The sequence below is a fragment of the Glycine max genome, chromosome 11 (genome assembly GCF_000004515.6).
Source record: "Glycine max cultivar Williams 82 chromosome 11, Glycine_max_v4.0, whole genome shotgun sequence".
In the NCBI taxonomy this organism is placed as follows: domain Eukaryota; kingdom Viridiplantae; phylum Streptophyta; class Magnoliopsida; order Fabales; family Fabaceae; genus Glycine; species Glycine max.
In genome coordinates this window covers 22,925,595-22,953,192 of record NC_038247.2, presented here as the reverse complement: position 1 = coordinate 22,953,192, position 27,598 = coordinate 22,925,595, and the positions used below count along the sequence as shown (strand labels likewise).

The following is a 27,598-nucleotide window of genomic DNA, read 5'->3' as shown; positions in this document are numbered from 1 at the left end:
CACAACATACTAATACCACACTAACACGACACAAACACACTAAACAAAAGTAAACGTAAAACAACTAAACATAAAACACAAATCTCTAGTTATTATGAACCTTTGGACCACTTCTCCCCGGCAACGGCGCCAAATTTGATTGAGGCCGTACCTGAATCAAATAAACATTAAAAATGCAGTATCTAGGAAGTGATCCTAGGTCGTCTCCCAACGAGCAATGATCAACCAAACGTTCATAATAGATAGTAATAAAACAGTAACAAAACAGTAACGAATTAGGGGGGGTTTGTTTGTTTATGTAAATTAAACGTCTAGTAAAATTGAATTAGAAATTATCAGAATTAAAACACGTTGCTTCCCCTTGATTCACAAGCAAGTCTCTTATCCTAGGTTACGAGAATTTATCCTTTATCAGTTCAACCACTTAATCCAACCCTAAATTAAATTACTAAGCGAAATTTAACATAAGGCATTCATTATGTGATTAAGCAACACATACACCAATTAATCATGAATGATCATTAAGCATGAACGTAAATTAAGCGCAGAGACAATTAATCAAGCATTAAGCATGCATGGATTAATAGCAACAAACACAAAATAATTGGTGAAGAGGAGAAACTGATCAGAATTTAATAGCAATAATAGAATCTCAAAGAGAGTTGTGCTTGATCCTCAAGAGAAAACAACGCTAGAGACTTAGCCTTCTATTAATCAGTATAGAACAAAATTGCAGATTGAAGCAGAAAGCGAAATTTTATTGCTACGTGAATAGTAAAAACTGGAATCGCAAAACTTAAATTTATTCTTTCTCTACTAAAACTAAAAACGAAAAAGAGAGAGAGCCCTAAAACTAGAACCTTGGTGCTGTTATATAGTTCTCAGCCCCAAAGCTTACAAATTTATTTTAAGTCCAAGCCCATAAATAAAATAAAATTTAGATAAGATAAGATAAGACAAAATCTAGATGAAATAATAGTTAGATGAAATAAAATCTAGATAAGATAAGATATAGATGAAATAATATCTAGATGAGATAAAATCTAGATATGATAGGATAAAATCTAGATGAAATAATATCTAGATGAGATAAAATCTAGATAAGATAAGATTTGGTAGAATAAAATAGTCTGCTCTCTTCAAGTCCAAGCCCAATTCAGGATTCAAGCCCAATTGCTTATAATTCTCCTGAAATTAAATTAAAAACACAAAATTAGTCCAATAGGCCCAAATGATAAAACTACATAATTAATTTGACAATTAAGGCTAATCAGTAATTAAAATGGTGACAAAAAGGGTTAAGAAATAGGACAAAATGATGACACATCACCAGGTTATTAGGAGATGCATTTCAGACCATGAGATTGACTCGGTCCTACAATTCTATCATTCTTCCGCACCAGGTGGCCATCTTGGCATACAGAGGACAGCTTGCAAGGTGCTTGACTGCGGTTTCTATTGGCCCACCACCTTCAAGGATGCGTGGAGAATCTGTAGCACTTGTGAGCCTTGTTAGAGAACAGGCAGCTCACTTTCATGGAGACAGCTAATGCCTCAACAACCCATGTTGTTTTGTGAGGTGTTTGATGTTTGGGGTATAGACTTTATGGGGCCTTTCCCTGTCTCTTTTGGTTTTGTTTATATTCTCCTTGTTGTTGATTATGTTTCAAAATGGGTGGAAGCCAAAGCCACCAGAACTAACGATGCTAAAGTTGTTGTGGATTTTGTTAGATCTAATTTGTTTTGCAGGTTTGGAGTCCCTAGAGCCATCGTTAGTGATCAAGGCACTCATTTTTGTAACAGATCCTTGTATTCCTTGCTAAAAAAGTATGGGGTCGTGCATAGAATTTCCACACCTTATCACCCCCAAACTAATGGTCAGACTGAGATTTCAAACAGGGAGATAAAAAGGATCTTGGAGAAGATTGTGCAGTTGAACAGAAAGGATTGGAGCACCAGGTTGGATGATGCTCTTTGGGCGCATAGGACCGCCTACAAAGCACCCATAGGAATGTCTCCTTATTGGGTTGTCTTTGGCAAGGCATGCCATCTTCCTGTAGAGATAGAGCACAAAGCCTACTGGGCTGTAAAGACCTGCAACTTCTCTATTGATCAGGCTGGAGAGGAAAGGAAGTTGCAACTAAGTGAGCTAGATGAGATCCGTTTAGAAGCCTATGAGAATTCTAAATTCTACAAGGAGAAGACCAAGAAGTTCCATGACAGCTTGATAGCTAAGAAGGACTTCGTGGTTGGACAGAAAGTTTTATTGTATAACTCTAGGCTCAGACTCATGAGTGGTAAGTTGAGGTCAAAGTGGATTGGTCCTTTTGTGGTGACTAATGTTTTTCCTTATGGTACAGTTGAGATCAAAAGTGAATCCATAGATAAGAGCTTCAAGGTCAATGGACACTGGCTGAAACCATTCCTCACAAATCCTTCCTTGGTGGATGTAGTGGTGGAGGAGACCTCCTTACTTCACCCTACTTCTCTTCTGCCATGACTTAGAGAGTTTTTTTTTCTGTCTCTTTCTTTACTTTTATTGCACTTGTCCAAATTTATTGATTGTTCTGATTGCTCTTGATCTTATGGTTGTGCTACATTGAGGACAATGTGTTGTTTAAGTGTGTGTGTGGGGGGGGGGGGGGAGATTGTTCTTTGTTTGGGGTTTTCTAATTTTTTTGTTTTGGGTTTATGTTTTTGTGTACAACATTGCATGTTCCTCTTTGAATTCTAGGTTATGTACAGGTAATGGCTAATTGTTTTTGAAATAGGAGTTTCTTGGCATTTTGTGAATTGAAATCCTTGTTTTTCTCTACATGTCAAGTTAGTTTTGAAAGGTTGAATTGAAAGTGATAGATTTACCCTTGGTGTGATTTTGAGCCATCATCATCTATTTTATTCGGTGTGTTTTGCCCCATTGATTGCTTGCACAATAGCCTTGGCTTGACTCTTGTTGATACTTCTTACTTCACATGCATGTTGGGAGATGATTTAGGCATTTTGTACTTATAAGCCTCTAGCCAAATGAGCCTACCTTTAATTAATTCCTTTAATAGCCCCTTTGAGCTTATGTTCTCCTTTCTTTGTTTTGAAGCTCATTACAAGCCTTAAGTGAAAAACCATGATCTCACCCTACCCTTAAGGAATTTTGGAGCTTTGGAGCTTTGGAATTGTTTTGGGAATAAGTGTGGGGGGGTATGTTTCATTGGATGATATGTTTTTGTTGGCCATGCTTGATGATGTATTTTGGCCATGCTTGATGTATATACATATATTGCCTAATTGTTGCTTTATTTTTCAAATATTCAAAATGCTTTTAAATTTTCGTTTTATGCATTTAAAAAAAATTTAAAAAAAAAACAGAAGAGAAAAACAGAAAAAGAGTGAAGTTGAATAAATGAGGTCTTGTTTTGAGGACTTGGACTGGTTTGAAGACTTGGTTGATTTTGTTGATATTAGAGGTTTGAGTTTATTACTTTTGCTTAATTTCCACTTATTCCACATTGCTCCTCTATTCCTTGGGGTTTTAGCTAACTTATCCCATACTTTCCTCTACCTTGTCCTTGGCCCCATTACAACCTTAAAAGACCTTTTGATCCTCATGTGCATGTGTCTGTCGAGTTTGGTTGTCAATTTTAGAGTTTTGCCAAGTCTATGTGGTGTTTGTTTTCATGGGTGCTTTGAGAGTAAACATTAGCCTAAACACTTGAGAGATAAAGTGCATATCTTGTGAGGCATAATCACTTTTCATTCAATTCTTGAGCTGATTGACTACCTTGCCATGTTTGAGGTGCTTGGATGATTTTCATGACTGTCTTGATTCTTTAACTATTTACGTGTTGGATGTTGTCCATTCCTTGAGATTCATTGAGAAATACGTAAATGTTTTTGTGTTTGTTTGTCTCTCTTTAATGTCTCTAGATTTGTTCCTTGTTCTGCTTTTTGATTTTGCCCAGAAGTGCAAAAGGCTAAGTGTGGGAGAATTTGATGTGTCATTATTTTCTCCTATTTCTTAATCTTTTTTGTTATCATTTTAATTACTGATTAGTCTTAATTGTCAAATTAATTATGCAGTTTTATCATTTGGGTCTACTTGACTAATTTTGTGTTTTTAATTTAATTTCAGGAGAATCATAAGTAATTGGGCTTGGATCCGGAATTGGGCTGAACCGGCTTGGACTTGAAGAGAGCAAACAATTTTATTTTATTTCATCCAATTTTATTTTATTTCGTCCAGTTTTATTTTATTTCGTTTTTGGGGCTTAGAATTAAAATAGATTTATAAGCTTTGCGACTGAGGACCTATATAACAACACCAGGGTTTTAGTAGAAAGAGGACTGTGAAGAGAGGAGAGAAAATTTTAGGGTTTTGCATTTTTAGTTTCGTGTTACTGTTCACGCGCACTATTCTCTTAGCAATAAAATTTTGTTTTCTGCTTCAAATTGCAATTTCATTTTCTGCTTCTGCCTTTGAATTCGCTTTCATTTCTGCTGATTAATGAAAGGTTGAGTCTCCATTGTTGTTTTCTCTTTATGATCAAGCACAACTCTCTTTGAGGTTTTGTTATTACTATTGAATTCTAATCAGTTTTTCCCCTTCACCAATTGCTTTGTATTTGTTGTTATTAATCCATGCATGCTTAATGCTTGATTAATTGTCTCTGTGCTTAATTTACGTTCATGCTTAATGGACATGTGAGAGGGATTAATTGGTGTATGTGTTGCTTAATCACATAATGACAGCCTTGTGTTAATTTTCACTTAGTCAATTAATTTCGTGTTGGATTAAGTGGTTGAACTGATTAGGGATAAATTCTCGTAACCTAGGATAAGAGACTTGCTTTTGAATCAAGGGGAAACAACATGTTTTAATTCTGTTATTTTCTTATTCAAGTTTGCTTGCTGTTTAAATTACAAAAACAAACAACCCCCCTACTTCGTTACTGTTTGATTAACATATGTTATGAACGTTTGGTTGATCACCGCTCACTGAGAGACAACCTATGATCACTTCCTAGATACTGCATTTTTAATGTTTATTTGATTTGGATACGGCCTCGATCATTCATGTATTTAAATGAGTGTCCAAATGCACTCGATCCACATCTACCATGTCAGTGATGGTGGCGGTAGGGGTGGATATATAGTTAGATTTGCTACCGGTCCATTAAGCTTTTAGACCTTGTAGATAACAAGTCTTTTTTTTTATTTGCGTAGTTATATTGAGTTTCTGAGTCCAGTTTGTCAAGTCCATGAGACCTAGCAGAATTTATCGATAGACTCACAAACTACCTATGTAATCTACCTAAGTCCATTCTGCAAGTATTATTAATTTGTTATATTAATATTTTGATCTTTAGTTTAAGTTGTTATTATTAATTTATTGTGTTTAAAATGTTGGTATATTTTAGTGATAAATTTTAGCTAAAAAATGGATTCAATTTTTTTCTTCTTGAAATTATATATATACTTCTTTCAAATATTTTTTTCTACCATGATAAAAAAAATAAAATTAAATTACTATTTGAGTTTCTGGACCAGTCCGTTCATCTGTTGCCTTTTGCGGATCGGATGCAAACCTTTAAAAAATAATTTATTTCGTGGACTAGGCATATTCAACTCGTCTAAAATGTGGGCTTTATGGGCCAGGTCTTAAACGGTCCCAACCAATGTGTATACCCACCCTAGGCGGCAGCAACAATGACGATGACGATTATGACAACAAAGGTGGTAACATGTGACAATGGTCATGGTGGTGGTGGAGATGACAACAACTATCATGGTAGTGGCGGTAACAATGATCTTGACAGTGGTATCGACGGTCATGATTGTGATGATCATAGGTTAGTTGAGATATTTTAGAGAGTGATAAATTTTAGCTAAAAAATGGATTCAATTTTTTTCTTCTTGAAATTATATATATACTTCTTTCAAATATTTTTTTCTACCATGATAAAAAAAATAAAATTAAATTACTATTTGAGTTTCTGGACCAGTCCGTTCATCTGTTGCCTTTTGCGGATCGGATGCAAACCTTTAAAAAATAATTTATTTCGTGGACTAGGCATATTCAACTCGTCTAAAATGTGGGCTTTATGGGCCAGGTCTTAAACGGTCCCAACCAATGTGTATACCCACCCTAGGCGGCAGCAACAATGACGATGACGATTATGACAACAAAGGTGGTAACATGTGACAATGGTCATGGTGGTGGTGGAGATGACAACAACTATCATGGTAGTGGCGGTAACAATGATCTTGACAGTGGTATCGACGGTCATGATTGTGATGATCATAGGTTAGTTGAGATATTTTAGAGAGTGATAATTGAGATCTTTCATAGATTTGACTTTTGTTTAATAAATCGTTTAGATATTTGACGATTATATTAAATTTTAATTTCAATCGTGTATTCCCTTCATTCTCTTTTATAAGCAAAATATTTCATTTTACATTTATTAAGAAAGTTAATTTACTTCATTAAATTGTATTATTCTCATTTAAAAAATATAATCTCACTTAAAAAACTTGTTCTCATTCAAAGAAAGATAATTTATTTCATATTTTTTCCTAAATTACCCTTCATTGGAACATGATATTAAGCATAACGTCTCTATTAAATGAAATATATTTTAAATATAATCTCATTAAATAAGACACACGTAATTAAGTTTTACTTATATCTAAGAATAAAAATTTTGAATTTTTTTGCCTATAAAAAATATATTAATTTTAATTTAATAATTATTATTAGTTATTCTTGTATTTTTTTTAGAAACCATACTCTCTGTTCTCTCTATATTATGTAATAGGAGTATATGTAATATGTATGTGAATACACGCATAAGTCGTAACATGAATATTTTTATTTTGACTTGGGTACATGTATATAAAGAGTTTGTTTGCTAAGACAGTCAAAAAAAATTTATAAACTGCTTTAATGAGCTAATTTAATTAAATCATAATTAAAAAAGACAAATACATTTCAACATACATGCATGTTACACTTGTCTAATGAGAAAAATTATCTTTTGTTATTCTCTAAGTATTTTTTAATGTTTAAATGTTAAAGAAGAAAAATTACATAAAGCCTAAGTGTCATGATTGTCAATAATATGTTTGCATTGCTATCTCCCACTTTAAGATGCAATATTCTAGGGAAGAAAGTTTGCCAGGCACACCCATTAAACCAGGTTTCTAGAGAGTTATTGTCAAATGCAACGAATTTGGATAGCTTGGACTCACTTTAATAACAACAATTGTAATCCTAGGAAAGTTACAAAATTACAATGTTAATTGCTTCTTGTTCTTGTTCTTCTTCTTCTTTTTAAATAATGATCTCTATCTATCTATACAGTTACTTTATTTATGTTTTGACGTAACGATCTCTATCTTGAAAAATTACTATAGAATACATATTTTAATGCCTTGAGCTTTTAATAATGAATAATTTATCATCAATAATAATAATAATAAAATAATATTTTTTTAATCATCTTTTATTTACTTTATTATATTTTATTGTTGAACTTAACTTACACTTTTAATATTATTTTTTCTTGTCTAATAAAATTTGCATTAACAATAATCTTGTGGTTTGAAATTACAATGACTAATATTTTATGTTAATGATAAATTATTGGTGTAATACATATTATTAACACAAAATAATTCTCTTCAAGGCTTTGTTGGAAGAAGTAGAACATACTTTAGTGATATTTATACTACAAAGTGATTAATTAGTCCGAGTGTTGACTAATAAATATCTTTGATATACACAAAAATTATAATAATAACTTATTTATTAGTTACTATTATGAAATATTTGTAAAAAAATAATAATTAAGTGTTTAGTTAATTACATATTTTTTGAATGAAATATATTTCGTATATACAAAATTGAAACAATAAAAAAATTATCCTCTTTCATTTTAGAGAGTAGTTTAAAGCGTGTTTACGAAAAGGATGAAACAAGTAATTGAGAGATAGAGACAATTACGTTCGATGTTATACACGTCTAAATTTCACATTTCTTATAATTTGTCGATTAATGTCACAATCATTTATTAGAAGCTTCATCATTACTGTTCTATGGTCGTGCTGAAGAGAGGTAGAAGGAAGAGTTACAGAATCTTTCTAAATACAAATCCACTAACTTTATTAGTCCAACTCGCTCTTTATATGGTTCTAACCGAGAGCAAGGTCCCTATAGCTAGCTAGTTAACTTAACATTTTCCATAATGGTAAAAAGTGAAATCTAGAAAACCGAATCTAATTCTCTTTTGTGTTCTTTTGGTTGATTCCCACACGAGCCATAAAAACTTTACACCATCAACATTCCTCATGTGGTTAGGGACAACACAATGCTCGATCACAAAATGAAGAAGAAACCAAAACCCCTCGAGACTCACTTGCATTTTTTTTTTTTCTCTTTTCCCCCTTTATCTTGGAACAGAAGTTGTCTAACTCTTGACTTGAATAGAATAGGATAGAGAATAGTAATGGTTACTTTCATGATCTCATACTATATATAAAATGGCTCGAAGCCTTGTTTTTTTTAAGTGATGACATTAACATTAACATACATACATGTTAAAGAGATATGCATATCCCGATGCGATGCGACAAAGTGAGGGGAGGAGGGTCCAGCTAAAAATTTTACTTGAGGGGAAGGGACAAAGTTTGGACCACCATGGTGATTGAGTAGTCAGGATCATGAGGCAAAAGATGGGAATTGCAAAGAAGGACACCAAAGTGTGGCACCTAAATTATGGATATCTTTTGAGATTTTGTGTCACCGATGTGAAAGGAACTAGAGAAAAACCCCCACCAGGAGAGATGGATGGACTTATCACACAATACATGAGGTGGGCTTTGGTTGACAAAGCTAAGGAAAGCAGAAAAAAAAAAAGAAAAAAAATTAAGGTCAAGATATTTTCCAAGCTTTTTTCTTGTCCCCCTTTTATTACTTTCCTTTTTTTTCTATTTTTTTTTGTGTGAGATCATGCATGCTTTAAACCTCTCTTGGGTCTACAAAAAGAGCTCTTGTTGGTGGGGTTTTGGTTGTTAATTCATGGAAGTTGTTATTTGTCCCTTCAATATTTTTCAACGACTTTATGCACCACAAGTCCTCCTGGCATGAGAGCAATTTCCAATGTGGGATATGGTGGTTGAGTTCATCTCTTCCTTCAACTTCAGTCACAATGATCTTGCAATTGCTCTCATCCTTGGACTCAGCACCCATGTTGTGCACAAATTGGCACAAGGCCCTCACTAGCTTCCCTGAAAATGGCCCTTCACGGTGCACCCCATACATGAAATAGAACCCAAATGGGTTGAAGAAATCAGGTATGGTTGGCAATTTCAAACATGGGAAAATCTTATCAATCAACCACCAACTCTTGGTGCATACCAAGCAAGAAAAAGGTGCTTTCCCTAGCCTTAACTTGAATATCTCCCCACTATTCCATACACTAAGCATAGCCCAACTATTTGGTACTTGTCCAATATCTGACCCAAAATCACCCCAAGCAATATCACCTTTGAAATATGCCACCCATGTCCCCAAACTTAGCTTGTTCCTAAGTATATTCCCTATGTCATTTGGGAAGAACTCTGTGGACCCCATGAATCTTCTATAGAAGTACTCAGCTTGGTCCACCTTCAACCTTGTTATCTCAATGTTGGGTGATATTTGAAAGCAATGATGGTTCACGGGGTTGACAAGAATAGCTGGAGTCCTGAACTTGATGTAGCCAAACTTGTCCATGAAGAGACTCACTGAGGCATGGTTGTCTTTCTCTGTTGCCATGTATGCATAGTCCACATCTTTTGAAGTGAACCATTCTTCTAGGGTTTTCACAAGGCTTGAGCCAATCCCTTTTCTCCGGTGGTGAGGTGATACCCTTAGGCCAAGGACATACCCCACCTTTGCCAAATCCTTTGGAGGGTGACCATGAACCGTGACCACTTTTATAGACCCTTGAATGACACCAACCAATTCATTTTCCAACTCTGCCACCTACCACCAAATTAGTGGTGGACATGATGATCAAAACAAGAAGAATAAGAAGCATAAGAAGAAAGAAGAGAAGAAAGGCATAGAAGATTATGATTAACTTGTGGTGCATATATATACACAAGGTTTTAAATATTAGGCCGCAGCAACATCAAGATTTTTTAATTGTGTGTGATTACAATTGAGACTGCATTGACCGAATTTGTCCACAATCGATATTTAAAATCTTGCATATACATAATGAGAAGGGAAAAAAACCATGAAGTTAGTGACTTATAGTGGCATAGTAATTGTTGTGTGTGTGTATCACTTACCAGCATCATGTACATGGGACTGTTCCGGATCCTACAAATGGGGTCACCCATAGTGTCTGTGAAGAGAAACACGCTTTCTGATGGCCCTACCTCGCATCTTCTCTCAAGATCTTCCACTTGAGCCCTATCAGATTGCCCCTCATAGCTTCTGATTCTGAACTTGTTGAACTCCATACCCCAAAAGAAAGAGAGAGACAGAGAACACTTAGAAGGAGCTAGTAGTGTTTGATGTGTGAGTGATGATGATGGAGTGAAATAAAAGTAAAAGGGAATTGCTCAAAGCTTAAGAAGGTACACAAGATGATACAAATAGCAAGACATGGTGCAACCAACGAGAAGTAACACAAGTACTACAACAAGAATGGTTTGGCATAGTCTTCATTATGATAATGATTTATATGCAGCGGATAGAAAGAAAAACAAAATGCAAAAAAAATAAAATAATAAGGAGGTGGAAAGAGAGAGAAAGAGGTGGTAGAAATAGAAAGAGAGAGATTGGGACTTGGTTGGGAGAATGTTCTTTATCAGAATCATCAAATAACCTAGGCTTCAATAATAATAGTAGACAAAAGTTAGATTAATAATGGAATGTGTTTTTTGTCTCTAGCTTTTTGTGTCCACTCCTCGTATATATATGTAAGTTAAGGTAATGTTATTCTTATATGTAAAATTAAAATTTCTCATAACCTTATTTTTATTATTGTTACTTTTTTTTTATCCTTTCTTCATTATATTTATATTTATTTACTACCCCCTAAAATTGAGTTTGTGTGAGGCTCAAATTGTGTCAAACAATCATTTCCCATTTCCATAAGTTAGTTAATCTGTTAGTGAATACATTATATATTCATATTACATATCTCTGTTTTTGTGTGTGTCCACGTTAGGTTAACCTCAGGCTCACGCACGCCACGGTGCAAGCCTACGGATTTGTGATTTCGTATTACGCTGAGGCTGATTCGTTAGTCAAGTCAATTGATCATTAATGGTTTTTTCTTTTGTGAAGGCCGTCGTCAGATTTTAGTTTAAAACCTTTATGAGCGATTAGGAATTGTAAAAGATAACATGAAGATATTTTGTATGTGAACTTCACATACAAAATATCTTCTAAAATTTCAATTGACACAAAAATATTTAATGTAACGGATAATTATTTTTTGTAGTACATGTTTTCAAACATGTACTACAAAAATAAAAAGAGAATGAATCAATCGTGTTATAGTTATTGAGATTGCAACTGTTGGTTCTTTTATTTTTTATTTTAGAAAATATGTTATTTAGTCACTAATTTTACAAAAAAAAAAGTTATTTTTATTTTATTTTTACTGTTATTTTACATAAAAGAAAATTAAAATAAATAATATTTTATCGTATTAAACTATAAAACGCCTGACTGCAAATCTGCAATTTTAATCTTGATCCGTACAAGTCGGCAGGCCATTAAATATCTTTCAGAAATGGGAATCTAATCATGAATTAACCATATTTAACAAGACCTATTCATGAATTATTTATCATTAATCAATCCTATACAAATGAGAAGAACTTAGCTAGTCCATCAAAACCTAATTAAACATTTGAGATCGCATATTGGTGGGTTACGTGTTCACCGTACAAAGCGGTGTGTTAGCTAAAGAAACATAGTGCAAGGGTTCATTTATTCATTACACATGATGGATTAATTTAATGGGATGTTGTTAATTTAATTAATTAATTAATTTAATTAGGCTTTAGTTAGCCTTTTGGAATTTGCAAATGTCATTATCGGATTAACAATGCAACACTGGAGGCTTTTCCCATTTTGCAGTGTATTTTATTTGAGATATGTATCTGTCTGTGTTGTGTGGCCGTGGGTGGCCCCTTTGTCTTTAGACATTAGATTCGAAAGTGAAAGTTAAACCCCACTAAACTCATGCTTTGCTTTTGGCTAATTATGAATTTCAAAATTTATTGAAAAGGTTGCCCTAAATTCCTAATGAAGTGCATGACTGCCACCACGAACCAAGAGTCACTCCTATGAACATAAAAGCAACTTTAGGGAAAATCTCATCTCGGTTGGGAGATGTCCAATTTTCAAAATAGTAGGTCTCATGAATATAAATCTTTAGAAAGTGAAAACTAGATAAGTTATGCTCAAAAAGCTAAGATCCACACTTGATTTAAAAGTAAACTATCAATTTCATCTTTGAAGTATTATCTTCTCTCCTAAATGATCTCATATATATATATATATATATATATATATATATATATATATATAATACCTGTTAAGACTCTGTGGACCTAACAAACTTTTACAATTACTAACATTTAGTGTGTAGAATCGTGTGTAGCATATGACAAAAGGACTATACAAACATACACTAAATTTAAATTGATGATATTTATTATTTAAAGGATTATTTACATAATTTTATCATTTTGGGGACTGTTTGAGAGTAATATTTGAATGATGAAATCGATAATTTATTATTACAAAATCTAGTATAATTGGTAAATAATTATATTCTTTAAATTTATCATAAATAGTTTGATTTTTGATCATGTTTTCAGAGTAAATTTTGCTAGAAGAAGCAAAATTTACTTTAATGATCTACCACACCTTAAAAGAACTTCAGTCTCTTATTATTGGTAGATAGATACTTGGTGGAAGAAAAAAAAATTACTGATTCATTAAAAAATAAACGATATTATTTTGTTGTAAAAGAAAAAAAAATTACCGTTTAAATAGGAGGTTCTTTGTCGTGCGTGATAGTGTGTAAGCACTGTTACACTGTGATGATTAATTGACCAAACCCTGTGCTACTTTTTCTGACACGTTCTTACTGCTTCAGACTGTGCCCGTATTTTGTTTCTCACAATCTTGCTCCTGAATGAATTAGCTGGTTTCTTTTGTCACAGTATCAAGTATCAACTATATAAACTTCGGCGTAGTAAATTATTGGTATTTGAACTAATAATTTTTAAGCCCAAATGGCCAAATCTCTAATTTAAAAACTTATAAAGTTTATTTTAATTAAAATGGACAATCTAATACCAGTTCAACCCATTTGAGGACCTTGCTTTAAACAGTTTCGCTAGCTTGTGGCCAATTTTTATGCTTTGATTTACCCATCTAAAATATTATAATAATCTTCCACCTTAAAATAATGATAAAAAAAACCAGCACAGTTAAGCAATTCAAATTTGCACGTTGAAAGTATATATCAATTGCTGAAAAAAGTGGCCAAACTACCAACAAGGGCAAATCTTATTAAAATTTTATCATTTAGAGTAAAATTTAATTTAACATTCCCAAAGGATAAGTCATAATGAACGTTAAGATTTATCAAATGAAAACATATGTTAAGACTTCATTTTTTACATTAAAATTGTAAAATATTTTATAACTTCAATTTTTTTTAAATAGAACTTTAAAGTTGTAAGAGTTTTTTTTACAACTTTTTTTATTGAAGTCTTAGATTATTTTATCACTTTAATTTTTTTTGCACGTTTTTTAAAATCTTAAATAATTTTTTATTTTAATTATTTAATTAATTAATGTATGTTTTCTTTTATTTAAGTTTTATTTAATATTTTTTTATATTTTTTTACTAATATTAAATATTATTATTTGTTTTGTAAATTAAAAAAAATAATATAAAAGAATTAAATTTAAATAAAAATATTAAAATATACTACACATTGATTTAACAAATATATTAAAATATTTTTTTATTAATATTAACACATAATATTAACTTATAATTTATTAAATAATATTAAAATATCTGATTCTTCCAAACGATCAAACATAACAGGAAGATTAATCATTAGTGATATACACAATGAGATAGACAAATGAATCTCAAATAGATCTAAGAAATATTTACTATATAAAACTGAAGGACATAATTGTAGTAATTATTTTTACAATCAAGTTGATGGTTAATATTGTTTCTACTTTTTTAATTTTATGATTTTGTTTAATTTATATTATTTATTTTATATTAATGTATTATGCTATTTTATTTTAAGAACTATCTTTATTACTAAATTATTTTATGTTGTTGCTATTAAAATAATTTATAAAATAAAATTAATTAATACTACTATACAAAATTATTAATTTACTTAATAATAATTATAAAAATTAATTATTTTTTTTAAAAATAATATTATTTGATAAATTATAAGTTATTATTATTTGTTAATATTAGTAAAAAAATATTTTAATATTTTTATTTAAATTTAAGTCTTTTGTATTATTTTTTAATTTAAAAAAAATAATAACCCTTAGTAAAAAAATATAGAAAATATATTAAATAAAACAATATAAAAATATTAAATAAAACTAAATAAAAAAATATATAATATATTAAATAAAATAAAAATAAAAAAATATTTATTCATTAAATAATTGAAATAAAAAATTAGTTACTATTTAAAAAAATGTGAAAAAAAATTAAAATCATAAAATAATATACTTTTAATAAAAAAATTATTTTAGGACTTACGGCTTCAATGAAAAAAAAATTGTAACAAATTTTGCGACTTTCAATTATGAAGTCATTAAATTTATTACGAGTTACTTCTTTTGAATATTAATTTAAATTTTACCTAAATGATAAATTTTAAAAAAAATTGCCCCTTGTGGATAGTTTGGCCGAAAAAAGCGTGTATGTATGACTGTTTTCTATTGCAATGATTAGTAAATTTAATTTGGAATATTATTTGATGAAACAGGGAAGTGTAATTATAAGCATACCGCTACTTTTTCTTTCATCTTACTTTTATTTTTTATCTTCGCTTATCTCTTATTATCATCGTATATAACATCTATTACATCTATAATTTTCTCTCCACGTCTCTTTGTATTTTAATACTCTCCAAAAATAAGTGCACATTGATCCTTATTCACAAGTAAAACACAAAACAGTTAATTATAAATTTTACCATTTAATTTTGATTATTTTACAAATTTTATCACTTAATCTTTTAATTTTTACACATTTTATTATTACTAATGAATTTTTTTTTATCAAACTAACTAATTTTATAAAATTATACACACACACACATATATATATATATATATATATATATATATCAAACTAGATAGTTTTAAAATTTATTTACTAAAAATAAATGATTTTAACTTTTAATATCAGTATTTATATCTGATATTGAAAAGTAATTTTTTTTAATCACAATCAATATAAAAAGTGACTTCTCGATAATTGATATACAAAAATTTAGACAAATAACTTTTTATATCATTTGTTATCAAACGTAATGATAAAATAAAAAATAAAAAAAATTAAATGATAAAATTTGTCAAATGTTAAAAATTAAATAGTAAAATTGATGGAAAAAAAATTTAAGTGATAAAATTTATAAAATTATAAATATTAGATGATAAAATTTTAAAAATAAAATTTAAATAATAAAATTCACTAAATAATAAAAATTTAATGATAAATTTTTTGATTAAGCCAACACAATAACTATGACCTGAACAGTTTTCAGGCACATTCATTATTCCTTCTTCCTTCCTCCGGTGACCTCTACAATATCTCATTTTTTTTAGATTGGTCGGAAGGTGAGGAATGATAATAGGTACCGAACCAAGACCAACTTTGCTCAGGAAAGGACAGTGCCAACCAAAAGCTGGACCAAATATAGTACCTCATTTACTTGATGAATTTGGACTCATAATTGTGGTTGAAAAACAGAAAGTAAACGTTGAATAATCCAGGTTATAAAATAATTTTTAGTTTTATTAATGTGGATTGTATACTTATCTTAGCGTACACAACTCTCATTTTAATCATGTTAAAGTTATTAAGTTAAAATAAAATTGAGTTTTATAAATTTAATTCACTCTAAATTTAGTTTTTTTTGTTTTTTATGTAAAAAACATCTAAAATTGTGGTTGCTATACAATGAAAGGACATTAAAAAAAGAGTCTGAACATTTATTTATTTATTTAAATATATTTATAATACTTAGTAAATAATCAACATCTTGTTAATCCAGGTGAAATTACATTAATTGGATCCTAGCTTTAAGTAAGATGTTGAATTTGATATTTGAATTTTGTTGATAAAAAATATACGATTGAGAGAAAATTTTATTATAAATGATTAATTAAATTTATAAAATTATCAACAAAGTGAAAATGCTTCACACATATAAATAAAAAATAGTACATTTGGACTTTAATATTTATCGACGTCTAACAAACTGTCGTCATCGCCTTGTACAAGGTTTATAATAAACGAAATGTGGAATAAAAAAAAGGGAAGAAAAAAAAACTGTTCTAGATTCTTAGTACAATAATCTACAAATTCTTATCAGAAATTTTATAAATTGCAAATTACATCAATATTATCAGATAATTTGTACAAGAATTGATATATAAAATATTCTCTAGATCAGATTTTTGTACAAAGAAGTTAGAGAGCCTTGTAAAATTTTCAAAAATTGCAAAGGGTGTCAACATTTTATATTATTGCTAAAAAATTGATCTAAAAAAATAATTTTACCTCAGTTTATAGTACAACTAACCTAAAAATATTTTCCAGATCGGTCCTAAAATAATTCATTTAGAACTAATGTTATTTTATGTTATAAAATATTGTCATCTCACATATTACATTAATTTTCCAAAAATTAATGTATATTTTCGATGTAAAAAGAGTGTTTTGTATTAATGATTCTTAATTTATTACAAATAACATGCAATGCAAATGCATGCATATGGCTATAGCAATTGTGTCAATTGGTATATATTGTGTTTTGAGGTATTGGGTATCAATTTTTTTTTAAAAAAACTCAATAATATTGATAAAGAAATTTATATATAATTTTTTTAAAAAATTGTCACTGAAATTTTACTAACATTAGTATTAGTGATGAAAATTTTATCACTAATTAATTATTTTTTTGTGAGTAAACTTATTTTTTAATCCTCTTAAAGTATTTTTATATAAAAAAATAATCCTCTTAAGTCTAAACTTATATAAATATCATTCCTTTCATATTTTAAAGAAATTTGTTGTCATGCAGTTCTTCAATAATAGAAAACGATATAAAATTCAGTTTTCTATTTACAAATTATGGCATTAAATGACCAAGTTGATATTGTTTCCAATAATCAAAATTCAAAGGAGTAGTTGAATAGATATCAATCTCCTACGGTTTAGGAAATGAATTATTGTCAAATGATCAAATAAAGAAATCGCCATTTTATTTATTAAAATTCTAAATGAATGTCAAAATTCTTTAAAGAATCATGTATGTAACATTATACATATCCCATTATGCATGTTGGCTGAGTGGTGTAATAACAATAGTTCAAATCCTAAAATGATCATTTTACAGACAATTTTTTTTTCTAACTACCACTTTGGTTTCAATTTGGATAAGAATTGCTTCTGTCAACAAAAAAGAGTGTTAGCTGATTGATACCCTCCGACACTTAACCTATTTATAAGCAATGGGTGATGTAAGTTATGAAGTGGCGTGTAGGGCTGAAAATAATTAGTTCATTTCGAGAAAAATATTTTAATCCAAAATTTAATTTAAATTTGGATTTTGGAATGAATTATTTGTAATTAAAATTCAACTTTTTAAGATCACGATTTTTCAACTCAATCACTAGTATGAATTAGATGAGTTAAAAGTTTGATATAATTTCATGTATAAATTATTTTAGTTTTTTTAGTCACTTTGATGTATCGAATTGAAATTATAGTTTAAAATACAATTTTATTTCAATTTCGTCTAAAAATAGGGATTATGAGTGAGTTATGTAATGAACTAGAAGTGAAGAAGGGTGTCTAAAAATAGGGATTATGAGTGAGTTACATGAGATTAATGTGAATAAAGAAAAAATTATCTGTAAGTGACTTCCATGATGGTTGATAAGAAGTGAAGAAGGGTGTCTAAAAATAGAATTGATAATGAAGGAAAGGGAGTGGTGACAACAATTGCACGAGATAATGGGAGTGATAGTGGTGAGTAGTGACAATATTAGTCATTCATGTGTTGCGATGAGTTAGAAATTGTGAGTCATTTTTTTTTGAATAAATTGTGAGTCAAATAATAAACATTTTAAATATAAAATAAAAAATTTAATTATATTATAATTCCATATAATTAAATCTTTAATTTTTATTTCTACATCCAAAAAGAAAAATTTCAAACGTTACTATTAAAATTTCAAATCTCAATATCTCATTTTCATATTGTCAAAAAAATTATTATTTTCATATCATGTTCATTTCATTCTATTCTATTTAACTTATTAAAAGTGAATAAATATTGGAGAGTCAATGTCTGGTTGCCGTGAGCCGTTAGGTGTATATCAAAGGGAGTATATATAATAATGCTTGGAGAAGGATCTTTGTAAGAGAGGAGATCTGCAAAACAAATGACTTCAACGCTCAAATAAGAATATGAGTTAGGAGAATAAAGCAAGTATATGCTTAAATAAGGCTTGTAAGAGTGAGAGAGAGGGGGGGGGGGGGGAGGCACATGCTTGTTGCTCATGTGTTGAGTGTGTGATGGGATGTCTAGAGGGGTTCGATGGAACCTGTATTCATAATAGTTGAGCGTGATTGTTGGTCCTTGTTTGTAGGGGCTGTTGTAGCCTTTACAGATAATTCCCGGCTTGTAGATAATAGTCGAAAGCTTATAGATAATGTTAGAGATAAACATTAATTTTCTTATAAATAAAAGGTAGAAGATAATCATAACTTGTAGATAGTGTGTGGGCTTATAGATAATTAAATACCTACTAACAGATAAGATATTTGAATATATTCAAGTATGAGTAGGTTAGAGATAACCTATTAGTTGGGAAGCTCGACTGCTAAGGGCCGAGCTTCCACGCTCCTATAGCAGGGTTGACGTGGATGATTGACACGTGTCTCTGGGTGCCAAGTAGGATGCCACGTGTATTTTGTGGGTCCTAGACAGTACATAAGCCCCCCCAAGCTCTGAGCTGGATTACGGGCGAAAAAGATTGTTTAGTGTTAAAGGAAGATTGTTCAGTGTCGAGGGAGTTTGTCTCATGTTGAGGGAGCCTATCTAATTTCCGAGGTAGTAGTCTTGACAAGTAGAGGGTGATGAGTTTGTCGAGTCCCCAAGTATGTACGAATTTTGTCCGCATTAGGTGTGGTAACCTCAACGAGTGTGAGAGAATTGTAGGTCGATGTGGCTTCTCAAGCCCCCGAGCCTGGACAAGTGTTGTCCGAGTTGCTTTTGTCAAGTTGTCTATGATGGACGAGTCTTTTGCATGTTAGGTAAGGTAAGTCATCGGATTTCACAACTCTGTCCTTTTTATGGCATAACGTCTGTCTGTTGCTGCAGACATGTGTAGTGCACGCACAGTACTCTTGCATAAACGTCACTCGCAGATGGGCATGTACTGGAGTGGCGGTCATGCGTGAGTGGGGGAGCGTCATGGTGCAAAGTTTTAGGGTGTCACTTCAGCTCCAGCCAGTTACCAAAGAGTCTGCCTCCTCTTTAAATGGAGTGAACATTTGATTTCGGGTCATTGTTCATTGTCTTCTTGCTTCCTTGCTTTCTTGCTTTTGTGCTTTCTAGCTTTCGGTTTCCCATTCTTCTTCGTTTGATTTTTCAAGGTACTCCCGTCTTCCAGAATGTCTTCTTTTTTGTCTGATTCTGCCATCGATTTGGGTGGCATGACTCTGGGGGCTCAATTGAGCAACCCATCATGGATCGGGAGGTCATTTTGATTGGCAGTTCCTCGTTAGAGAATACTCACCGAGGTGCCTATGATAGCGAGTCCTCCTCTTCAGAGAGGGTGAGGGTCTCATGTCGAACATGAGGAGGTGCTTGTCGCCTTCACAGAAGGGCGTAACCTTCTATTGCTGCTGGGGAGCCAGTCTCGATCACTGTGATCCTGCCCCCTTCTGCTTCTGGGGGTGTAAGGAGAGGTAGTGACGATGGAGATGTGAAGGTGTTTCCCCGCGTGCGACATAGCCAAAGTGTTGGATTTCTGTTGTCCAACCCGGCCGTTGCTGGCTCTGAGTGGGTGAGGGATGACATTTTGAAATATAAGTCCTCTCTGACCTCGGTGACGAGTGTCATTGCCCTTCAAAGTCAGGTGAAGCTGGCAAACCTTGAGGATTCCTGCAAGTTGGTCGTTCAAGCTTGTGGGAGTGATGACTTCCCATTTTTGAGGTCGACGCCTGGTCGTTTGCTCTTTTTCTTTATGTACAAGTGTCTGTTCGAGGTCCCGAGTCTCATTCTACCCTTGACCGCTTTTCAATGTGCTCTACTAGAGCACTTGAATGTGACCCCTTCCCAACTTTACCCAAACAGTTGAACGATGGTGTGGGCCTTTGAGATTCTATGCCCTTTCTTCAACATCCGACCTAGTGTGTCGATCTTCTTCCAAATGAAATTGTCTGGAAAAATTGGATGGGTCTCCTTAAACAACATATCTAAGAAGTTGTTTGAGTTTGATTCAAGCATCTTTCATCGTTTTAAGGACCGTTTCTTTAAGGTTCTGGCTACTGGTGTCATGGCTGATGGTATGCCATTGATGTTCAATAGGGATGAGGAGCCTCGCTTCCCATTCTACTGGTAGTTTGACCCTACTAGGTTCAAGTCATATGACGATGATCTATTGACCCTTGTGGAGAGGGTTGACAAAGAAATTTGTGAGTAGTTGTCAGCCTCGCTAGACGTGCGGGCCATTCTTTCTCTTTCTTTGGTGAGCAATTCGCTCGCTGCTTTGGGTGGTAAAGTGCCTAACCTTGCCCTCTTTTGTGTCTGAGGTCGATGTCGGACAATAGCTAACACTTGTTTGTGTTGTTGTCTTTCTTGTTTTGTAGGTATTATGCGTGACTTTGCCTGGAGGTCACTTGTGAAACAAGTCGGATCTGCAAGTGGGACCATGCCATCGTCTGCTGCTACATCGACTATTGGAGAATGAGGTCAACCTGCTGGTGAGGCTGGCCCTGTTGTTGTCATGGTTGAGGTTACCCCCAATGCTCCTTCCTCTGTTTTGGCAAAAAGGAAGAGTGATGATGTTGTTGGGCCGTCTGGTCACAAGAAGTTGATGGCCCCAATGAGCCTCCGTGCCCTAAGGCAAGTTGTAGGGTTGATACTCAGTGCGGGTCGCCTTTCGATTGTGCATGATATGCCTTGAGCTCCACCAGCCATCTAGGCTCCTGCTACTACTACTACTACTCCTGCTCCTTCACCTTCTCCCGTTGTTACTGTTCAGGAGGTTACTTCTGTTGTTGTTGAAGTTACTATGCGAGCCACTCAAACTGACTCTGTTATGGCGCCATCATCCACTGTCGCAACACCTTTGCTAAGTGTCGATGTGGCAACTACTAGTGCTCCTACGGTGCTGTCTCCTTCCTCATAAGCTTCAATGGCTTTTCCCTTTGCTGTTTTGGCGACGATGGTGTCACCTTCTTTGTCCTCTCGCCCTCGCGTCTCCCTTGATCACTTGTACACCTCTAGTGATGCTGACTCACTATGAGGTGCAACTTATAAGCCAGAGCAGAAGACCTCGTTGGCTTTGTGTCAGCCGTCAATAAGAATCTTATTAGGTCAGCTAGGGTGCAGAATGTTACTGACTCTGCCAAAGTCTTTCTCCAAAAGAGTTTGACAATTTTGGAAGAGAATGGACAGTGACACCAAGAGGCTATGCAAAAGGTGGCAACCTTGGAGGTGGAGGTCACCAAATGGAGGGCTATTGCTCGTACTCTTTGGCGAGTAGAGTGCCCTAAGGTGGCCAATGCCATTGTTGCTTTTATTGAGGTTGTAAGGTCGAACTGCCAACTATCTTCTAAATTTGGTGGTCTATTGGCCAAATTGTTGTGCACCCGGTTGGATAGTGATTGTTAGTCGATGAATACGACTAACTTTTGTGTAAGAAATCTATGAAAATTGTATCTAACTCCTCCCATTTAAGGTTATTTTGTAGTGTTGTAATTACTTTTTGTTAAATATAGGTAATAAATACTTAGTACTCCCATTTTGTGTATTTAATAATCATTTCCTTTCAATTTTAGCTTAATTAGGCAAGTTTGTGAAGTGCTGATTTTGATCTGCTCGCTAAGCCAATCTGCCGGCTTAGCAAGCCATTCGCTGAGCGCATCACTCTTGCGTCTGAGCGCAAGGAAGAATCTAGAAGAAGAATGAGTTGGACACATGCGCTAAGCGAGGGCTCATCCCGCTAAGCACACCGCTTGCATGCATTCACTAAGCGAGAAGTTGCGCTAAACGTGCAAGCACCAACAAGGCCACCTATTTAAGCCTGAAATCAGAAATGGAAAGGGAGTTTGGGCAATTATTGAAGCTTTTACATGTTTAGAGATTTCTAGAGAGAGAAAGGTCCAAGTTCCAAAGAGTTTTGAGAGCTTTTGCTATGCGAAGACTGGCAGAGAACTGAGCTTGAAGAGGAAGCCATCCTAAGAGCATGAGATGAGTTTGTGAGTGATTGTGAGGTTCTAGAGGTTGCAGAGACATCCCCACTACTTGTAATTCTTCAATCCTTCATTTTTCTCTTCATTTTGTTGTAAAGGAAGCTTCCCAGATATGGAAAGCTAAATCCTTTGTTGGTTCTTCCTTGTAGGTACTTGATGTAAATACATGTATATCTATTTAATGATGTCTTATGTGTTCTTTGTGTTATCAGTACGTCATTTCAGTGTGCTTTTTCCTTGATCACGTAGATGCATGCTTTGTTAGGATCATTCAACAGTGGAAACTGGTCTGATTCTTAGAACTTGATAGGACATGACTAGTTTATCGTATTATCACGAGGGATCGGGGTATGGTAACCTAGTTGTTTGTATGTTTGTCTTAACGCGGTTCTGGTCAAGTTTAGTCCAACAAGAGGAATCCGAGGATGATGCTTGATCAGGATTAGGCTAGACTATCACGAGGAATCGAGGTTTAGCATTTTAGGAGACACCATAGAACACATGAACATTATTAAGTAGAGAATATCCTTATAACATCAGGCACCTAATAGGAAGACCAACACGTTGTCTACTTGTCTTTACACATCATTTCTCATGGGGTTTTCCTGTTAATAGTTAGTTTACATACCTATTCATAGTCCACACATATCTTTTCATACTAGACACCTTTTCACTGAATATAGCTTTACCAAGTAACACAAGTTCCCCGAGAGTTCGATACTCGGTTTTTACCGTTTTACACTACTTACGCGATCTGGTGCACTAGCCGGGCTCGACCAAGTTTTTGGCGCTGTTGTCGGGGAACTTCTTTCTATTTGGAAAGTTAGTTCAGTCTTAGGTGTCTATTCTATATTCTTTGATTAATTGTTAATATTTGCTTTCGATTGATATTTGTTTTCCTCTTGAACTGGATAACCGTTGTTTCTGTTAGTGTTTTGTATGTATAGAATCCCCTACAGGTAGCTTAGTTATTATGAAGAAATACAATCTTCTACCGTTGTATCATGAAGATTGTTATCTCTATTCCACTAATAAATTATGATTTTGCTGGAGGAGAACATTACCAGGACAATTGTTATTTCTATTCTTTAAATAAATCCGACTAGAGACAGGAGTCGACCATGTACAATCATCATGAGAAAGGAAGAGCTCCTGATCTTGAAAGTGTATTGGCAGACTTCATGACATATCAAGCTAGCTCTAAAGGTGATTGCTATTCAATGCAACAGCAGGGAACTCAGTTTGGAAAGGACTATTATTTTGAAGATTATCAATGGGAATCAGAATGGCAACCTTGTTATCACAATGAAGCAGAACAAAATTAAATGGCCTAACTCTCTAAAAACAGTCCCCAGTGGAGTCGCCAACTGTCGCAACCTACCCTTCGGCGGGAGGGCGACGCGTGACTCGCGGGATGCGTGTTCCACGAAAGGAATACGCGCGGAGTCGCCACCAACGTTTATTTGAGGAAAACGTCGGAAAAAACCGGAAAAGACGCGATCTACGAACTTTTAAGTGAAAGGTTCGGGAGTTGTATTTACGCACGGGGAAGGTATTAGCACCCCACACGTCCGTCACAAGGGACGACAGCCTTTAATCGAATGTGCAAACATGACTTTGATTTTTTACGTTCCCTTTTATGTCCTTATATCCTTTATACCCTTTTTATATTTTTCCTCTTTTTGTGGTCGACAAGGGTGTTTCCCTTTGCTCCTACGTATTCCTCAATTGGGATGAGAAAATCAGACCTACGTAGTTCTTTCGGAACAAAGTGTTTGGTTTAAGTTTGTTTTTTGTTTTTTTTTGCAAAATATGTTTTTTATTTGAACAAAAGGTCATTTAAGGTGTTGGACCATTAAACGGTCTTTTGATTTTGAAAGGAGAGAAACGTTAAGGCATTGGACCATTAACGATCTCTTGTTTTTGAAAGGAGAGAAACGTTAAGGCATTTGGACCATTAACGATCTCTTGGGGTGGTCGACAAAAGCGGGGCTTTTGCTCCTACGTATCCTCAATGAGGAACTCAGACCTACGTAGTTCTTTCTTATCAAGTGATTCTCTTTTTGCTTAAGAGGTGATCATCTTAAGGCATTGGACCTTAAAAATGACCCATTTTACTTAGTGAGAAATTGAAATGACAAACTTCAAAAGCCTATTTTTGTGGACGAGCTTGACTAGGCGAGTTGATTTTAGCCTTAGTTTCACTTTAGTTATTAATCAATTCGATTAAGAATGAGAAATCCCAAAGAGAAAACGTCCGATTGATTTTCCGCTTTATTTGGCTAAAAGATGTTTTTTTTATTATTATATTATTTTTTACCTCTTTTTGATTTCCAACGTGGTTACGGCACGACCGAACGGTCGGAATTTATTTTAACCGAAGTCAACGGATAATACAATTCAAACGTTCGGTGGAAATTTATTTTATTTTTAAGTTAAGCGAGAAATGACTTAAGTAAAATGGCTTAAGCACGTCAACAGGGGGTATAAAAAGTAAACAAAACGAGAATAAAAATGCACGAAACACAATGTGGACCACTACGGGTACATAGAATGAATCGAAAAGCTTGGTTCGAGGTACTTACCCGTTGAAGATCGAAGAACGATGAAGAACGAATGAAGAACGTCGAAGAACGGTTGAAACCTTTGCGAAATTCTTCACGGAAAACGTTACGGAAACGTTTCGGAAGCGCCTCGGCTTAGATTTTCTTCACGGAAACGATTTTTCCAAGCAAATTCGAAAGAGAGAGAAGTGCCAAAGGGGCTGAACCCTTTTCTTCTTCACTTCCTCCCCTATTTATAGCAAAATAGGGGAGGTGGTTGCCGCCCAGCTCGCCCAGGCGAGCTCAGCTCGCCCAGGCGAGCCAGGTTGCTTCCTCCAGAAGCAACAGCCTTCTGGAGGAATATTCTGGAGGGCCCAAGTGGGCCTGGGTGCTATTTGCACCCCCAATTTTACTAAGTACACCCCCTCTGCTGTTTTTTGGTGATTCTTTTTTCGTAAAGTTACGGAAACTTACGAATTTCGTAACGATACTTGTTTTCTTTCCGTAATGTTACGGAACCTTGTGGATTACATAATCATCCCCTTTTTGACTTACGGAATGTTACGGAACCTCACTTAATTATGCAACGATGCTTCCATTTGATTTCCGGTGTGTCACGGAAACTTACGGATTGTGCATCAATATTTTTTTGGTTTTCCGGCATGTCTTGGAATTTCACAAATTGCCTAATGATGGGTACCAAGCACCTCACAAGGACCAAAGAAAGGTCGCATGTCATCAAGCAAAGGTCCCCGGACGAAATTAGGGTATGACAGAATGCAACAAGCATTTAAAAGAGCTAAGACTCAGATTGGTTAGTTGGTGGATGACATGACTAAAGTTGTGGTCAGAAGAGAAGAAGAGTATGCAGAGATTGAAACACATCAAGAAAGCATTCTTCAAGTTAACACAATACATCATCAATTGATCACCAAAGAAGAAAAGGATGAAGTCTCCATTATTCCAGAATATTCTTGCATGGCAACTACTGGCTATGTTGTAGGCGAAGATAAAGGTCGATTGGAACTCAGTGCAGAGGATTAGAAAATCTCCTTTGACCTCTTTGAAACAATGAAACACCCATATATGAGTGATGCCTATTTTGAAGAAAAAGAGGTGGAGCAGGAGATAGCATTATCAGCTTCAACCATGGTACTAGAGTTCCCTTTGGAAAAAGAACCTGATTATGTGACAGATTGCCTAGCTTGTGATTAAAAGCTTGATGATCCAAAAGATAACTCTGTTGGTCATGTGGTTTTTGAAGAATTAGAAAAAAATAGACCAATAGAAAAACCCAAAGCAGAATTGAAGACCCTTTTAACGCATTTAAAGTATGTATTCTTGGAGGATAATGAGACTAAACCTGTTATAATTAGCAGCTCCTTGCAGAAGAAAGAAGAGGATCAACTGGTGCAGATTCTAAAAAGTCGTAAAGTTGCTATTGGTTGGCACATCTCTGACTTAAAAGGAATCAGTCCATCATATTGTATGCACAACATCAATTTGGAAGCTTATTACAAGCCCGTGAGACAACCTCAAAGAAGATTGAATCCTATAATGAAAGAAGAAGTAAGAAAAGAAGTGCTCAAGTTGCTAGAAGCAGGGCTCATCTATCCAATTTCGGATAGTTCATGGGTTAGTCCTGTTCAAGTCGTTTCGAAAAAGGGAGGTATGTGTATTGATTATTTGATGGAGAGTGTGTATTGATTATAGGAAGCTCAATGAAGCCACAAGGAAAGATCATTACCCGCTTCCCTTCATGGATCAAATCTTGAGAGACTTGCAGGGAAATATTTCTACTGTTTCTTGGATGGATACTCGGGCTACAATCAAATTGCAGTAGATCCTCAGGACCAAGAAAAGATAACTTTCACATACCCCTTCGGTGTATTTGCTTATCGCCGCATGTCGTTCGGTTTATGTAATGCCCCAGCTACTTTCCAGAGATGTATGATGTCAATTTTTGTTGACATGGTAGAGACATGTATTGAAGTCTTTATGGATGATTTTTCGGTCTTTGGTACATCTTTTGGAAATTGCCTAGCAAATTTAGAGAAAGTGTTACAACGCTACGAAGAATCTAATTTGGTGCTCAACTAGGAGAAATGTCACTTTATGGTTCAAGAAGGTATCGTGCTAGGATATAAGATTTCTAAAAGAGGAATTGAGGTGGATAAAGCAAAACTTGATGTTATCGGCGATTCATTAAAGACTCTTCCAAAATTACTAAACCACTAAGTAATCTGCTGAACAAGGATGTTGTGT

At 33.8% G+C, this 27,598-nt stretch overlaps 1 protein-coding gene and 1 pseudogene across 1 annotated transcript; one reads left to right on the top strand and one right to left on the bottom strand.

Moving 5' to 3' along the window:
* The first annotated feature begins 1,660 nt into the window (after positions 1 to 1,660).
* LOC102666006 (uncharacterized) overlaps positions 1,661 to 27,598 on the top strand; it is a 64,956-nt pseudogene continuing 39,018 nt past the window's right edge.
* Positions 8,758 to 10,902, bottom strand: LOC100802038 (probable N-acetyltransferase HLS1-like). Its single transcript, XM_003538260.5, has 2 exons — positions 10,333 to 10,902; positions 8,758 to 10,021 (listed from the first exon to the last, which is right to left on the bottom strand). Exons 1-2 carry the CDS (start codon positions 10,504 to 10,506, stop codon positions 9,014 to 9,016), a joined length of 1,182 nt encoding a protein of 393 aa, XP_003538308.1. The 5' UTR covers positions 10,507 to 10,902; the 3' UTR covers positions 8,758 to 9,013.

Coding starts and splice junctions, on each gene's coding strand:
- LOC100802038 (XM_003538260.5), bottom strand. CDS start 10,506: ATGGAGTTCAACAAGTTCAGAATCAGAAGCTATGAGGGGCAATCTGAT. Junction 10,022..10,332: donor GTCCCATGTACATGATGCTG/GTAAGTGATACA, acceptor ATTTGGTGGTAG/GTGGCAGAGTTGGAAAATGA.